The sequence below is a fragment of the Lytechinus variegatus genome, chromosome 17 (assembly GCF_018143015.1).
Source record: "Lytechinus variegatus isolate NC3 chromosome 17, Lvar_3.0, whole genome shotgun sequence".
NCBI lineage: Eukaryota > Metazoa > Echinodermata > Echinoidea > Temnopleuroida > Toxopneustidae > Lytechinus > Lytechinus variegatus.
This window is the reverse complement of record NC_054756.1, coordinates 10,588,521-10,606,105: the sequence shown is the minus strand read 5'-3', so window position 1 is coordinate 10,606,105 and position 17,585 is coordinate 10,588,521. Positions and strand designations below refer to the sequence as shown.

General features: G+C 38.4%; 1 protein-coding gene across 1 annotated transcript; it reads right to left on the bottom strand.

Moving 5' to 3' along the window:
* Positions 1–3,692: 3,692 nt before the first annotated feature.
* LOC121430967 lies at positions 3,693–12,128 on the bottom strand. The gene is made up of 5 exons (XM_041628408.1): positions 11,915–12,128; positions 8,171–8,300; positions 7,380–7,508; positions 5,704–5,861; positions 3,693–4,160 (listed from the first exon to the last, which is right to left on the bottom strand). The coding sequence occupies exons 1-5, from the start codon at positions 12,122–12,124 to the stop codon at positions 3,882–3,884; spliced, it is 906 nt and encodes a 301-aa protein (XP_041484342.1). The 5' UTR covers positions 12,125–12,128; the 3' UTR covers positions 3,693–3,881.
* Positions 12,129–17,585: the final 5,457 nt, after the last annotated feature.

Here is a 17,585-nt window from a genome sequence, read left to right as displayed (position 1 = left end):
AGTGTACATGTATGTCTGATGTCCTTTATTTCTTGTTCCAGTTTTTGGATTATATGAAATAAATGTAATGTTGGTAATAATGAGATCAAGTCCTGTGTCTTGGCAAATAAATACTGATTTCTATAGAACTACTAAATCAACCAAGTTCCAATAACAAAAATCTTCAACAAATTGGCCTAGTTTCAGTGTGATGCATCTTGTCACTCAACATATCTGGTTTTAAAATTTTTTTGTCACTCCAACATTTTACGCAGTTTAGTTAAACTCTCATAGTGAGCTATAAAAAAAAAAGAAAAAAAGTCTACATTTTCAATTTCAAGGGGCACTTTTCAAGTTTCGGGGACTACTTACTGACTGCCCTATATTTATTTTCACTTTGTTTGTAAACAGATTGAGGAAAATAACTTTTGGAATTAAATTTTTTTTTCTTAATTTCCATTTCTCTCCTTTCTTTCTTTCATTCATCCATCCATTTCATTAAATTATTCATTCTTTCTTACATTCGTTCTCTCCCTTTTTCTCTCTCTCTCTTTCTTTCTCAACTTAACTCAACTTAGTGTTGGCGTAAACTCTCCTCTTATTTTTGCTCGATACCTATTTTCATGCTCTTCCTCTCTGATCAACTCTTGATGTTTGTAAATTTGTATCAAAGTAATCACAGCAATGTCAGTATAATGGCAGATATCCACATAAAATATAGGCCAATTTAAAACAGGGAATTGTATCAATCATAATTTATTTGACAAATATGATAAAAAGTTATGTTTAATATATGCACTATTTAAATTTGTATGTACAAATTTTGACAATGAAATAAGGCAGTGATAGTAAAATAGGAATCCAAATAAATGTATGGAGAAGGGGGGGGAGTATGTGCCTCCGGCCTCCCCCCATATGGACATGTGCCCCGATAAAATGATATTTAGAGCCCTTTCCATTCTTGCTACAAGTTTTCATACCAAAAAGGTAGTAACATGCCAAGGTATAATGCATTGTAACTGGTGATTGTGTTTGTATAGGGCCTAGTTTGGGACCCCAGCAAATATATTACAGCTATCAAACCTTTTCATTTAATTTTGTTACATCCACACAAAACATAACAATTTTACAACATACATGTTAATGTAATTTTGTAATGAACTGCAATAGTGGCAAATCTTCCATAACTCTAATACCCAGTCACCTAGGTCAAAACAAAATTTGAAAACCAGATTATGCAAATCGTGCTTTACGTAACCAGCACATACCCAAACCAACAATAAGTCACCCAAGCATGACAAGAAGATTTTAATTGAGCATGAAATGGTACTTTTTAAGCTTTATGATGATATTCAACTTGTTCAAATTGATGAATAATAACCTTCACTAGTACTTATTTAAATGCAGAGGAAATTCAACAAGAGCCTCTTAGAATTAGGAGAAACTAGAAATAATCACTGGGGGTGATTAATACCCTGCCACTGCCACTATGACATTACCATGGCCATGCAGTTTCAAACACACTTATTGCATAATATTGCATGTCACTCTTTACCCAAGATGAATTGTTTGTGTCAAGTTTTAAGAGTAATAGTAAAAAAATGGGAAGTAGTTTTACTGGCTTTTTAGCAATAACATGCTGTTACTATGGCAACACAATTTTAAACACATTTGGAATGGGGAATTGCATGTTTTTAGCCAAAGACCAAAGTTGGTGTCAACGCTTGTGAGCACTAGCCCTAAACTAAGGAAGTATTTTGATGTGCAGTGAGTTTTCCTGGGTTTTTGTCCGTACGATGTGATTACCATGGCAAGTTTTTTTTCCACCACATGCAACAAATGTATCATGCACATCTTAAATTCTGTGAAAATTGGTTGAAAACTGATGAAGTAGTTTGAAATACAAGGTTTTTACCCAATTTTCGCCATGTCATAGATTGTTACCATGGCAACCCTATTTCCAACACATGCAACAAAATGTCTTGCACATCTTTATCTCAAGAGCAATGTCCGAGCCAAAAATCATGAGAATTGTTAAAGGGGAATGAAACCTTTGGAACAAATAGGCTTGTGTAGAACCAGAAAAATCAAAGAATAAGAATAAAGAAAGTTTGAGAAAAATCGGACTAATGAGAAAGTTATGAGCATTTGAATATTGCAATCACTAATGCTATGGAGATCCTCCCATTGGCAATGCGACAAGGATGTGTGATGTCACTGATGAACAACTTTCCCTTTGGTGGACTATAAAATACCCTCAAAATGTCTCTTTTTGCTTTTTCTTACGATGATACAAACTCTTTATCCACTATGTATTCTTAAAAAATATGTATTACATGCCCTCATGTAGAAAGAACACATGATTTATGGATAGATGTGATAAAAGAGGCAATTCAAGTGAAATATATACTAAAGTAATGGGGAGAGTTGTTCATCAGTGACATCACACATCTTTGTCGCATTGCCAATTTGCTATCTCCATAGCAATAGTGATCGCAATATTCAAATGCTCATAACTTTCTCATTATTTGTCCGATTTTTCTCAAACTTTTGTTGATCTGTTTCTTTGATTTTTCTGTTTTCACACAAGCTATCTTGTTCCAATGGTTTGTAGTAGTAGTTCTAAATGCAAAATTTTTACCTAATTTTTGACATAATATACCGTTACACAATTTCCAAAATCCAAATCATGCAGAAAGTGTGTCTTGCACTTCTTTAACTTAAGACCAATTTGTGTTCCAAATATCATAATACCCCGATTCCTATGGCCCTTCAAACTTCGTTTGGCAGGGTATAAAAAGGGTTTGAAGTTTGTGGTTCACTCAAGCATAAGATGTACACACCGTGCAATCTTGGTGAAACTTCCAAGCAGTTTGAAAATGGTGTCAAAGAAGCCCAGGTATCTTTTCTTTCATTCGACGTATTCAAATTTTTACAGAATGGAGAAACATTATTCTCAAATCTTTGCTTTTTGGAGACCAAATTAGTATCTTAGCTTTTTACAGAGATCCTACTCTGGTGACTTATTGTTGGTTTGGGGGTGGTTGGTCACACATATATCTCTTCTGGGTCAAATTTCTCTTTAAAAAGTCAATCAAAGTTTTGTGGTCCCAATAGACTTGATTTTAGACAAAAGTTACTGGGGGGGGGAGTGTTCCACCAAGATTTAAATGTGACTGAGAGTCATGCTTAAATGCCAACATGCAAATTTTATTTAAACAGGGAATACAGCACTGGTCATAAAATGTTGCATTGGAATGGAGAAAAATAAATAAAACAGAATGGTGAAAGTTTGAAAGAAATCAGACAAGCAATAAGAAAGTTATGGCTGTTTTAAAATTGAGATCCCTAAGACTATGTAGATTTCAAATTGGCAACTGGGTAAGTAAATTATGACAAGGGGCAAGGACAACTTTCTCATAGGCCATGCACTTAATTATTAGGATTTGTGTTTTTTTCCAAGTACCTATTCCGCTAGGGAAGTAATCTAAATATAACCCAGGTAGTATATTGTTTTTTTGTCCTCATGAAAGAAAAATATAATTTTAAGTAAAAACTTTTGAATAAAATTACATTTTAGCCATTTTATGTATTGGAGTACATGGAAGAGTAGGGAAGAGTAGTCCTTGCCTTTCATCACAGATGTAGCCAATTCGAAGTCTCCATAAGTATATTGATTACCAATATTTACAACTTAAAAAAAAAAAAAAACTTCCTTATTGTTCGTGTGATATTGTTCAAACTTTCACTTATCAGCGTTCCCAATGAATCAATGAATGAAAAAAGAAGGGGAGGGAAGTCACTACACTTGTGTAAAATTGGAATGTAAGATGATCCTAACACTGTTCACATTGCAAATAAAACGATTGCAGAGTATTGTCATGCCCAGTCTGAATGACCGTTTATCCCGCACATGCATTGTACGCAGCAGCCAGAACCGCAGGGAGAGGTAGATAGAGGTGGTAGAGTCTTAATGACGTGGCGTGCGTGACGATATGATTGAAATCCATCCGCACGATGCGCCCTTTGGTGAGGTCGGTGGTGCGCTGGTTGGCCATCGCACCAAGGTACGTCATCTGGACCCGTGAGCAGCTGGGACAATGGGGGTAGAAGCGATACTCCGGCTCGTGGGGACGGAACAGCTTGGATAGTGTGTGGATAATATCCGTTCTCTTTGGTAACTGTTGGAACAAAGAGAAATAACTGGTTATGATTAGGCCTGAATTACAGAAGATGAAATCGATGTGCTACAGTGAGAAAAATTATCCACACGTGACTACGTTTTCAGGCCCTTTGAACTTTGATAATAAAAGAAAATCTGTTAAAATCTAAGAGTGATGATAAATATTTCAGTTTCCCTGAACATTGTCAATGCCAAACATAAAGCACTGGGGAGCACTTTAATAGTATGAGGAGAATTGGCGTCCCAGCATTTTGAGACTAATGTCTGAAGAGGTTATGTGTTACTCATTATTCATATGAAAATGCAGGATCTTATCGCAATTCTATTGACTAAAATTCAAAAAAAATTATGCAAGTTTCATTTTAACAATTACAGTAATGTAATATCCATGCTTTCCCCTTCTGTGTGCAGCCTTTGCAATACTTAATCAATATTTTTCCTCCCAAAAATTTAGAATAAAAAAGTTTTGCGTCACAAGAACACTCTTCCCTTGGTACTAAATATTTAGGTTTTATTGACAAAAGAACGCCCAGAAGGTTCGATAGATTTGAGCACTATCTTTGATAGAGTTACATGTATTTTATTATAAAAGTTCTTCCCCATGAACGGGAGTTGGCTGTAAAATTCATAGCCTGACTAAGATAGTGTTGCAAGAAAATATTAGCAATCGATTGCAAATTTACTTTGATATATCAATAACAAATTGATAATTATTTCTTGTTCGAAGATGCAGACCAGCATTCGATAATTGCAAATTTGCAATTAAATACCAGACCCATGATTGATTTTGCAACCCAAAATTGACACTGGATTGCAAGTTTCTTACAAGAAATACCCCATTATTCTCCACAAAGTATTATGTCAGTGGTGAAACTTGCAGCTTTGTAGTCTTGCACTTATGTAACAAACCGTGTGAGCATTTCATAAAACGGTTCATTTTCATTGACTATTTGTTATAATCTACTGAAATCCTAGCATTTGATTGGCTCAGAGTAAACTTGCAAGTGAACATCACTGACCAGCTGCTTCATGGAACATTTGACCTAATAGAAACCGGAAACATGAAACTACATGCAAGAATGGAGAGGGGACATGAGTGAGAAAGAATAAAGAAAAAAAGGGAAATGAGGAGAGCATCTTTGGCTCAGTCGGTAACGCATCTGCCCATCGAACCAAAGATCGTAGGTTGGAGTCCACCCTGGGCGGATGACTGAAGTCAGTGCGTTGTGTGTAAACGTCTCTCCAATGTTTCATAGATGCAGGCTATGTTACAATGAAAAACACTCTGTCCCTCGGATAGGAGGTTAAACAGAGGCCTGTGAATAGGAGAGCCGCCACATTTTCACATTAAAACCCACTGCACTATTCGTGTAAGAGTAGGGGGAAACCCTGGTGAAGTGGTCCACCTGCACTCTCCCCAATCAGTTATATCTGGAGGAGAGACCTGCGGGGGTCATAGTGGTTCAGTTAATACCTTTTCGCCTTTGAGGCACAGGTGACAAACAAATAATAGTAAACAATAGAGAGAGGAAGAAGCTTACTGATAATGGTGGTTGGTGGTCAGCAATGAAGCTCTTAGCGGTCCAGCGTTTCCCACACGTGTGACAGCCATGCCGACTACCAATGGCTGCCAATGTTGCTTTCTTGCCACTGCTAGCGTAGTTCTTTGTTGCTGGAATACCTCTCCTTGCAAACGCCCCTTGAGACAATAACAATAATAATTCATGGGATGGGTATCACGCACAAGTACATGTAATTTTAGCAAGAAAAATCCACCATTCTATAAAACAAATGATACACAGGTTTCTTTGTGCATCGGTAGGACTAGTGAGCATGCGGTAACTATGGACACTAGTCTAAACCCACTTGGCTGAGCCAAGAGCTCACAAAACCTCCCAATGCACTCACATCAGTGCATCATTTGTATAATACTATAGGTTACACCTATGTAGTGCACACAATCCACCTGTTAGGTGCTTAAGGCGCTCCCGATAAAAAATGCATTTGTTTAACCCTAATTCTCCCGGGGGGGGGGGGGGCCATAATGGCCCCCCTCAACAATTTTCGCGATATATCTGCTGCGCGAAATTTTTTCACCTCGCAGCTCACTGACTTTTTACATTCAAGTCTCGCGCAAATTTTGAGACCAAATTTGTGACGCCCGGGTACGCGGTTACGACATTACGCAACATTATGCAAGTGCATGTCAGACCCAAAATTGCTCATAAACGTGATTTCATGTACAAATCCAATGCAAATTGCGTATTTAGCCAAAATTCATAAATGTATCACTATTTCTACTTTTACTGATTAAATTTAATTAATTTTGCCTTGTTTATGATCAGAATTATGTCTGGAACAATTTCCATTGAAAAAACAATAAAAAACAAAAAGTAAAAAAACAAAGAAATACATAAGAAATTCATAAAACAATAAAATACATAAGAAATTTATTTCCAAACCAAAGTTTTTTTGAATTACGATTGTTAAGAATGCTACAAAGAAAATTTTTACCAAAAATTAGCATTCTAGGAGCTTTATTTAGTAAATTAGAGCAAAAAGTATGATTTATGCATAAATTAGCATAATTAATTCATATAAAATAAAATCTCATTATTTTGGAAAATTTTACCATACAGCCTTGTAGATTACATCGCACACTACCAGCGTGCAAATTTTTGCGTTGCTCGCGCGATCGGCGGCCAAGATCATAAGGGGGGGGGGCCATAATGGCCCCCCCTGGAAATGACAAGAATCAAAATACCCCGCGAGATTTAGGGTTAAGGGATCTTTTTAAAAGAAAAAACAGTTCTGACAGAGAGTGCTAAATATTCAAATTTCACAAAGAATTAGATTGAAAAAGATTCAATGGTCACTGCAGTTTCTGCAGAATCTGACAATACTCAAGCATACCGGTAATTCACATTATCAATCCTTCATCAAAGCTTTGGACAGGCTTTAAAAGTCAATGGCTCAACTAAATGTGATCTTTTTCACAAGTTTTTACTCAGTTATACCTTCATTACCTAACCTGGGTCCCATTTCATTAAAACTTGTCACAATGTTAAATTTGCATAACTGTTAAAAGCCACTGAAATCTGTCAATTTGATTGGCTAATCGTAAACTCATTATAGAAATGGTGCACTTAATATTATAGCCAGTCTTAATGAAATGGGATCTACATGTAGGATGGGTAGTGCTATGTCATACATGTACCTGGTTTAAGAATAGTACTTGGAAGAACAGATGAAAATTTTCCCCTGAGTAGTTTGAAGATTGCAGCAGACCCAAGTCCATAGCAAACTAGATCTGTGAACCTCACATCCAGCTCTCTTGATTCAGATACTGTCAAGGGAAAACATCATTCAGAAAAAAAAATAAATATATATAAAAAAAAAATGATGAGAAGACTGATGAGTATCAATTCAACTAATGATACAATCAATGAATGCATCCTGTGTTTTATTTAATTATACAAATTCAAATTTTGAGATTATGAAAATATTTTGGTTATTTACAGAGAACTTTCCCTGGTGACTTCTTGTCAGTTTTGGGGAGGCTGGTCATGGTTTTCTAAGGCAGTGCTTCTCAACCTTTTTTTACTTGAGGACCACTTTAACTCTCAGATTTTTTTCGAGGCCCACCTATGAAAATTTTAAGAAAATGTCAATTTTGTGGCAAAAATGTTTCGTGAAATTTGAACACAAAGCTCTGAAGCACATTTGAAACTAACAGTTTGAGAACTATTCTGCATTTGCAAATGTCCGGTTAATGGGTGACAATTAACTACATACACAATATTCATGCACATGAGGTTCACATTCAAGTAAGATTGAAACCACGTAGTGTACATGATACCTAAGCCTGCTTTAGTTTTGTTTGACCCACGTAGACTGATCGGACATACCATGTTCGAAGAGGCCGCGGCCCACCATTTGAGAAGCGCTGTTCTAAGGCACATGAAATTTATGTTTCCAGTACCAACAGGCCCAAGAAAACATTCTTACCATTGTAATTTGAGTATGCAGTGAAGACAGTGATTGATGAAGCTATGCCTGACAGAGCAACAGAACCCAGGCCGATAGCAGGAGCCAGCAGATGAGAGGATGTCACCGATAATGGTTTGAATACACCGATCTAAAAAGATAAAATTAACAATATGCCTGGTAAGAACAAAGTCAAGCAGATCATAAAATTATTCATTAAAGAGTGAAAAACTTCATGGGCCCTTGTAGCATGTGATCAATCATAAAACGAAAAAAATGTTTGGTACAATGTAGATGAGACTATGCTGAACATAGACCTTGATTGGCCAATGCCAGTTTGCGATTGATTGAAAAACTTTTGTGATATATGGTCATAGGGATCATTGCATTTTCGCAATACTACAGTTTGGGGCTTCACAATATGACATGTCTGATGCAGATCTCAAGGTACACGATTTGCTGCCATGCAAATTCATTGATAACTTGCCTGAGACATAAACATTTTGGAAATAGATTCTGTAATGTACACTGGCAAAAATGTACTGCACCAGTAACTTTTTTTTATAAGGGATTTTTCGTCCAGCTACGCTTCCTCCCACACTATACATGGCTTATTACCACTTATAATGCAGCTTATGATATGATTTAAAGTTACGGGCAAAATCAGCCTTTGACTGGAGTATATGATTTGTAACTAATCAGGCCTCTCAACAAATAAGAAGATGATTTAACAATTTTGATCCATTACATCTCCCTACGACTACTGAGAAGTTTTATCCAACTAAGCTTGTAACCGATTTTGCAATCGGCAACCGATTCCATTCGATTTCACAACAATCGGCGATCACCTGCCGATCTTCGATCATGCCCCTTGAAGGAAAAAATCGGCATAGATCTATTTACAGTGCAGTCAGAACATATTTCAAGATTTTTCTATTTAGAGCTTGTTAACAATGGAATAGTTCGAACAATCAGATTCCAGGAATGTCAGAAAAGACTCGCAACAAGTTGACCTACTTATGACCTACCGGTAGCTGCGCTGACTGGTATGGTGGGAGTGGAACTTTAGATGAATGTATCGTATAATACAAACAAGGAACATGTACTTGTACTGGGATTGTCATTTATCCCGCCCATGAGTGCACACAAAGGCCAATAGCAATGAAGTTTGAGAGCTGTGTGTGACCGCATGGGTGCATAAATATTACATGCATTATGTATGCTAGTGCTTATGGTGATAAATCCCGCCCATGAGTGCACACAATGGCCAATAGCAATGGAGTTTGAGAGCTGTGTGTGACTGCATGGGTGTATGACTGCATGAATATGTTGTACGCATTATGTATGCTAGTGCTGACAAATCCCGCCCATGAGTGTATACAATGGACGAATAGCAAGGGAGTTTGAGAGTTGTGTGTGACCGCATGGGTGCAAGAATAAAACATGCATTATGTATGCTAGTGCTTATACTGATAAATCCCGCCCACGAGTGCCCACAATGGCCAATAGCAATGGAGTTTGAGAACTCTGTGTGACCGCATGGGTGCATGAATATTACATGCATTATGTATGCTAGTGCTAAATGCTGATAAATTCCGCCCATGAGTGCACACAATGGCCAATAGCAACGGAGTTTGAGAGCTGTGTGTGACCGCATGGGTGCATGAATGTGTTGTACGTATTATGTATGCTAGTGCTTTCGCTGATAAATCCCACCCATGAGTGTATACAATGGACGAATAGCAAGGGAGTTTGAGAAAAGTGTATGATTGAATGTTGTGTTGTATATATGCTAATAGGTCCATGATGCTAGTGATTGCCCTGCTTAAATCCCGCCCATAAGTGCACACACAACCAAGGGACGAATAATTGCAAGGGAATTTGAGAGCTGTGTGTGTGCATGGATGAGTTGCGTGTTGTACGTATTATGTAAGCCATACTTGCCCTGATATTATCATTAATCCAGCTAGTGAGCTAATTCAAAGAATAGCACCGTCAATCAAACCCACCACGTGCACATGCCAAAAGGTAAAGTAAAGAATTCTGCGCTAGCCCGTTCATGTCTGGGCGGTACCAGTTTTCGGCTCTGCCCCAAAACTATCTTGTATTGTGTGCTTGCGCGCATTTGGTAATTCACTGATATTGTTGAGAGGGTGGGTATACAGAAAGATCGATACTGAGGCGTGACTTAACTTTTTCGAGGACTGTTTCGGAGAAATGATATACAAGTAAGCTATTTTCACAAAATGGGTGTACTTTGGAATGGTTTTTGGGCGTGGCTGTAATCATATATTATAATGAGCGAACTGAGCTGAGCTCAGCTTAAAAAGATGTCCCGCCGATCGTTCATTGACCTGTGATCTATGAGAATTATCTTCCTTTGCTGGAAGATGCGTCATTCGGTTAATCACTCATTTTGTTGTAAAGCAGTAACACCTCAAAACCCTTTTAAAACATGTTCCAAATGATCGCGCATGTCGGCGACTTCCATTCCTAAACATTCGTCTTTGTGACTTTGTCAAGAAGATGCGCGCGACCGAGAACAAAAGTTTTATGTATTCCTTTATTTTTAAACATCGCCGATTCGATTTTCGATTCGATTTCGATTTTAGAAGCTTAACTGCCGATCCGATTTTCGATCTGATTTTTGATCCGATTTACAACATTAATTTCAGACGTGAATGTAATGCAGATCTACTGTGAGTTGGCCTTCATGAATGTTGAACATGACTAATGAGGTGTTGCAAAAAATGTGCAGTCAATTGAAAGTCCATTTCAGTCCCCAATATCATTCATACACCTGTAAGTCTTTGAAATTAATTACCGATTTGCACTATAAATTGTGGGTCTGCTTTCTGAAACAAAAATTACTGGTACAAATTTAGACAGCTGGCAGCCGTCTGTTTCGAGGAGTTTAAATTTTTTTTTTTAATTTCTCGTACACAGACGGCTCACTATCGTGCAGCCACCATTAGGGGACTTGCAATGCAAAATCCCCCCCGTCGGGGCTCTTCAATTTTTGTCTTTAATGAATAAAAATTTTGAAAATTAACGCGACCAAAATGCAAATTTATATTCCCTCTTGGCATTAATTGCCAAAAAACGGAGAAAAATGAAGTTGAAAGGAACAAAAACAGTGACTAACCTCGGCTGTCGCGCAAATTCACTTTCACGTTTTATCCAATCTTAAGTACATAAACATATGGCCATTGAGTCCCCTGTACAGATCGCGCTAGAACTTCGGTCTCTGTATTTGGTGAGTGAAGCCAACGGAGTTCAGCTGAACAACCAACATAACAGAGACCGAAGCTTTTGGTCTAGTACAAATTGTTAAATTCGTCAGTTGTAAATTTGCAACAGAAATTCACAATTGAATCCAAGTTATATTTTCTTCCATAACACCCCATAAGTCAAATAATCGCTTAGATATGGGAACAATATTTCACAAGTCAAATTTCAGCAAAAGATTTAGTAAAACATATTATTACGGTACCAGGAGATTAGACTTTTAATTTCATTGAGCAGTCCTACTGCATAATTTCCAAAATGGTGTCTGAATTGATCATACAGAGTGTTGGGGGACCTTATCATAAAAGCTGACAGCACTGCACAACTTGACTTTCTCTGACAGTAGTAACAGTCAGAGGTCAGTGGCTCTCGGCCAATTAAAGTGCAAAGAATTTCACGGAAATTGTCAGAATACATGTATTTAGTCAGTGCTGACAACTTTCATGAAACTCTCCCTCCCCTCCCTTCAGGGCTTACCTGAAAGACGCCAAGACAGAGAGGGAAGACAATGCACCCCAAGCCCCAGCTGACCATGCATCCAAACATCTGACCGCTGCTACCAGACTGAAATGTTTTAGAGTAAGAATCCTTGATGAAAACCCTGATGCACTCGGTGAGATGACTCGTGTGGGGGTGGTTATGAGCACACGTTTCAGCTACCTCTACATGGTGTCGCGTCCATGTCATTTTGCTTAAGGGGAGAGGGAGAAAAATAATGAGAATGTGAGATTTTGATTTATCCAGTGATTTGTCCTGGACCAACCATGCCAGTCAGATTGTTAGCGATGTAAGCAAGATTCTTGGATTCATTAATAGGAACTTTGTCCAACATTTTGCAACATTTTGTAAGTGCATGATTGTCAGACCCAAAATTGCCCAAAAAAGTGATTCTGTGTCAATGCGAATACCAGTAGTGTAAGTAACCTGGGTGGCGTTTCATAAAGCTGTTCGGAAAGTTACGCACAACTTTACGAACGACTGGTACATGTTCTTATACATAAGTCAGCTACATATCATGTAGCACAAGAAAGGGTCACCAGTCGAGCGTAAAGTCATTCGTAACTTAAGAACAGCTTTATGAAACAGGCCCCTGGCCCTGTTTCGCAATGCGGGAGCAAATGACCGCTGCAACATCCGTGTTGCACATCACATGCGATGATGCGGTGCGACAAATTTCAGCGGCTCTTGATCTTGAACGCATGATTTACTTTTTAAACTCGCGATGTGCTAACAGCTATGACATGTTGAACGAACCAATGGCAGGGGATGTCCAATCTCGGGACCCGCCCGTGAAACATGGCGATAAATTTTATTGAGATGAGACTTGAAAATAAACACTGTCATAGCAATTATTAAAAATAATTATAAAATAGGTATATTATTTCAAGCATCGCGATTGGCCAATACGCGGCACGTGACATCCAATTATTTGGTGCGCTGCATGCAGCGACGTGCAAAAGGTGCGCAACGAAAATTGACACTGCACGCTCAAGCAAACCATTGCGGTAGAATTCCCAGAAGTGAAAACTGTACTGCAACTTTTTAAGAATTTGTTTCTGTGTTCACCGTTTGTGTTGCTATTTTATATTATAAATACAAACAATGGCACTTGCTCTGTCGTGCGTAAAAGTAAATGCAGAGAAAGCTTGGTTTCTTCAGATGGTGCACACTGGGCACTCACCGCCAGCGGCTCGTGCACAGTGCAGCACCTATCTAAAGAAAGATCTACAAACTGACAAATAGAGATCTAATGATTTTGTATTTATCTAGGGGGCCTATGACTACATGTATGTTAATGTTTGAATATATTTTTTTATCATTATTACCGGTATGGTGAGACTACTACATATCGACCACCTCTTTTGAAACCGACCACCTTGCGCGCGTTAAAATTATTGCGTATTACAAACGATACGTGCGGGAGAGTAGGCGCAGTGTCCACAGAAACGGTAAGAATCATTTTTACGAGAAAAAAAGAAGCAACAAAAAGTAAATATTTAGTAGAATTAAAATTGTATTGACCAGACCCAAACCCTGCTGAAAAACCAAGAAATCCGATTGGAAACGGCTTTAGAACAAGTATCCGTCGTCAATCGTCCAATCATGTGCCGAAGCTCGCAATGGAAGTAGTGAGACGATCATTTAGCATGTTCACATCATAGAACTGATTTGGAAGAGTCAAAATACTTTGCCACAGCGACAAGAATAGGCCATAAACTTAGTGTATCGCGGGTGGTCGGTTTCAAAAGATGGGTGCAAATGAGCAAATGTAAAATCGTCGCATTCGCCGATATATACGCTGATTGAATCGGAGTCGCCGTGAGAAACATGGCAATCTGATCTGCTTAATTTTCTGCACAAATGAGATGAAAACTGGGTAAAATTGATGAATATTTTCGCAGATACAATGCTTAGAACCGAAGATTAGGTGGTCGATAAGGGGTAGTTCCAACCATACCTCGTAATACATTGCAATTTGGCCTTAGCCGCGATGATGTCTTGATTTTTGGCGCTAATGCAGTTTCGCACCGGCCGGTTACCAGCATACCTCATCACCAATATTTGTTCCCAAATGTCATGACAAGGCTCTCAGTCACATTTCGATGTCAATATATCCACCACTTTTCAAAACATCGTGATCGGGAATGACTGTATTTCGGCTTTGATCTAAACGTCGTTGATCGACACGGCGTAGACATCGCTTCGCAGATCGCTTGGATTCACCATGCACCGTAGTGTTGATATGAACTGAAGTTAGCAACCAAATCATGCCAAAATGTGGCGAACAAACTGCCAGCATGCGAATCTGTGTTGCATGATTTGGTTGCTAACTTCAGTTCATATCAACATTACGGTGCACGGTGAATCCAAGCGATCCGCGAAGCGATGTCGATCAACGACGAAATACAGCCATTCCCGATCAGTGGTGGATATATTGACATCAAAATGTGACTGAAAGACTTGTCAATGAGTCATGACATTTGGTAACTACATGGTGATTAGGTGTGCTGGTAATAGGCCGGTGCGAAACTGCATTAGCGCCTGATTTTTTATCTATCTATCTATCTATCTGAAGAAACCTCGACCTCGAGTGCTCTGCATTTCACACACTCGGCTGCATGCCTGCTACTTACCAATAGATATACCCCACATGAAAGCTAACATGTGGGACTAGCGACCAAATTTTCCCCCAAGTTTTTCACAGCTTGAATAATCCTTCGTTTAGACTTTATCTGATGAGTTGACTCACAAAATGTGTAATTCTAAAGACTCTATTTTATCGCGTCCTTTTCGTACTTAGCGGATGATGCAACTCAGCTCTGCAGCGCATGCTCTCCGTAAAATGGAATTTGTTACTTTCACCGTGTCTAGTCGGTCTGTAGAATTTTGTTTACTTTTTTTCAAATTCTCCTACATCGACGTGTACGTACGCGTACGCATGCGCGCAGTCAAGTCGTGCACGGCCATCGCGTTTTAGTCTGCGAAAACAGACTCATTATTGACACCGTCATTAACCATACATGTCTAGAGTAAAGACTAGACACAAAACGATCTGTCCCATGTCAAATAAAGCCAATCTAGTCTCACTACTTCAGACTCGGTATTATGCACTATGGGAATTGCGAATACTTAGGGTCTATGCCTGCTAATCGCGGCCGGTGTCAGATTTCGGAGCGCACCGTTCATCATCCGGCCGAAAAGTTGTCAGGGGGGCGTTTCATGAAAGACTTGTCGGACGTTTTATCTGACAAGTCCCATTTTATCCGACAGTTACCATAGTAATAGTACCTCTCAGCCAATCAACGTCAGAGAAAGATGTCAGATCTGACAACTTGTCGGATGAAAATTTTGATGAAATACTCTCCAGTTCTGACATCTTTCCCTGATTTTGATTGACTGGGAGCCCCCCCCCCCCCACCCGGTGTAGGAAGGACCGCATGCGTGTTGCGAAGGGGATACTTTTTCGCGGGACAAGTCCGGCCCGCGAATTCCAAAAAAAAATGTAGCCGCCGAATGGAAAGGGGACGCGCCCAGGACGGCGCGCCCACAAACAGCTAGCTGCATGATGATACTGCCAGTACCAAACGGCAAGTCGATCGGGCCTGCCAGATCCCCAAATGGCTGGTTTAAATTTTACGATAGGAGAGCTGCCGCTTGGTTCCACATGGATTTGTCAAAATTTTCGAAGGTGGTATATTCAATTTGATATATGCCTCTAATGGTATAATGAAAGGTATACCATACACCAATGGTGTCTCAGTGGTATACAATGGTGTCTCAGTGGTATTCAATGGTGTCTCAGTAGTATGTGTCTCTATAATGGTATGACTGGTATGATGAATGGTATACCATATACCAAATTGTGTCTCAGTGGTATTCAATGGTGTCTCAGTAGTATGTGCCTCTATAACATGTATAATGGTATGATTAGTATGGTGAATGGTATACCATTACCCAATGGTGTCTCAGTGGTGTCAAATGGTGTCTGAGTAGTATGTGCCTCTAATGGTATGATTGCATGATATACCATATACCCAATGGTGTCTCAGTAGTATGTGCCTCTATAATGGTATGATTGGTATCAATGGTATACCATATACCCAATATGGTGTCTTAGTAGTATGTGCCTAGTGGTATATATAATCATGTTGGATAATTGTAAAGCCATAGTGGCTTAGTGGTGTTTGCCTAATGAATGCCATTAGTGTTAATGGTGAATGGTATGCCCAGTTGCATTACCCATTATCATAATTCCGATGATTTAAAGAAAATATATCAAAGATTAAAAGGTATTTAGAGTTAATTAAATATTTGAGCTGTGACTTTTATGCGAGCAGCTTCCCCAAATCAAGTGTAATCGCTCATGATTGTAAACATGGGGCCGATTGCACAAAAGGGTCTTTCCAAAGACCGTCTTTCGTGTCGCCCATCTTTTATGATACGCTATAGGCGGGGTGTTTCTGAAATTTATGATAAAAAATAAGATTCGTTTAGTTTGCTTTTAAATCGAATTTTATACAATTTCATGATATATCACATCATTTTATAAACAAATATTTTGTTTAATTTAACGGACGAATAAAATATGTTTGCAGATAATTATTTAAAATGCGTTTCACATGGCGCATCATAAAAGATGGGCGACACGAAAGACGGTCCTTGCAAAGACCCTTTCGTGCAATCGGCCCATGGTATCTTGCATTCTTTTAAATTGTCTTTTTCCTTATTAAGTAAAAGGTCTATATGTGTTTAAATATTATTGATCCAGTGGTTATAATACAACATTATAAATTTGTTATATTTTACAATTGTACATGTTACTTTCTAAATTTAAATCTGATGCAATGGGTGCAAAAACAAAATCAATCGGTCAATGAAATCTTTTTTGATAATAAGGGTTTTGATTTTTAATTAATAAGTTTTATTCTATTTTTATAATCATTTTGCTTGTTTATGGCCGCTTTTTATAAAAAAAAACTATATATTGAGTGTTCCAAGAAGATATTTGCAATCAATCCCAAAATTCGATCAGATGCAAATTTACAGGTGATGATAAACATTAAGTTTATCTAGAACATAACAATTTGGATTTTTTTATGGATCAGTTGCAAGTTTGCAATGAAAAGTATGACTCTCATGATTTTGGAGTCTGAAATTAATTTGCATTCGATTGCTTCGATTGCAAGTTTCTTGCAATGCCCCATATTTTGCTCAAAATGAATTCACTGTTGGTTGTCTTGGTCCCCCAACCTCTATCAAATTCCCATCCGCAAACCCTGATTTGGTCTGTCTGCAACGTCAAAAGCCCCCTCTGAACCCATTTGTACGCTATTATAGCTGCTTCCAATCATGAATTATTTCTCTCTTTTTTTTTTACAAATGATATTTTCAAAATTCTAATTCTATTTTTTAGGCCCTAATTATTCTTTCCCACTTGTGGACAGCGTTTATAAAGAGGAGAGATATTCTATAGGCCGGTCATTACTTGATTGAAATGATTTTATTGATTTATCCACATGGTCTTGCTCCCTCACCCCTATCAAAATTCCCTGCCGCCATCAGGGTATAGTACAATGTAACAGAAAAGAAATCTACTGAATGAAATCTCAATTTCTATCATTACAAAAGCAAATTAAAAGGGAAGATG

Coding starts and splice junctions, on each gene's coding strand:
- LOC121430967 (XM_041628408.1), bottom strand. CDS start 12,124: ATGACATGGACGCGACACCATGTAGAGGTAGCTGAAACGTGTGCTCAT. Junction 8,301..11,914: donor TCTGTCTTGGCGTCTTTCAG/GTAAGCCCTGAA, acceptor TTATCTTTTTAG/ATCGGTGTATTCAAACCATT. Junction 5,862..7,379: donor AAGTACTATTCTTAAACCAG/GTACATGTATGA, acceptor TATTGTCTCAAG/GGGCGTTTGCAAGGAGAGGT.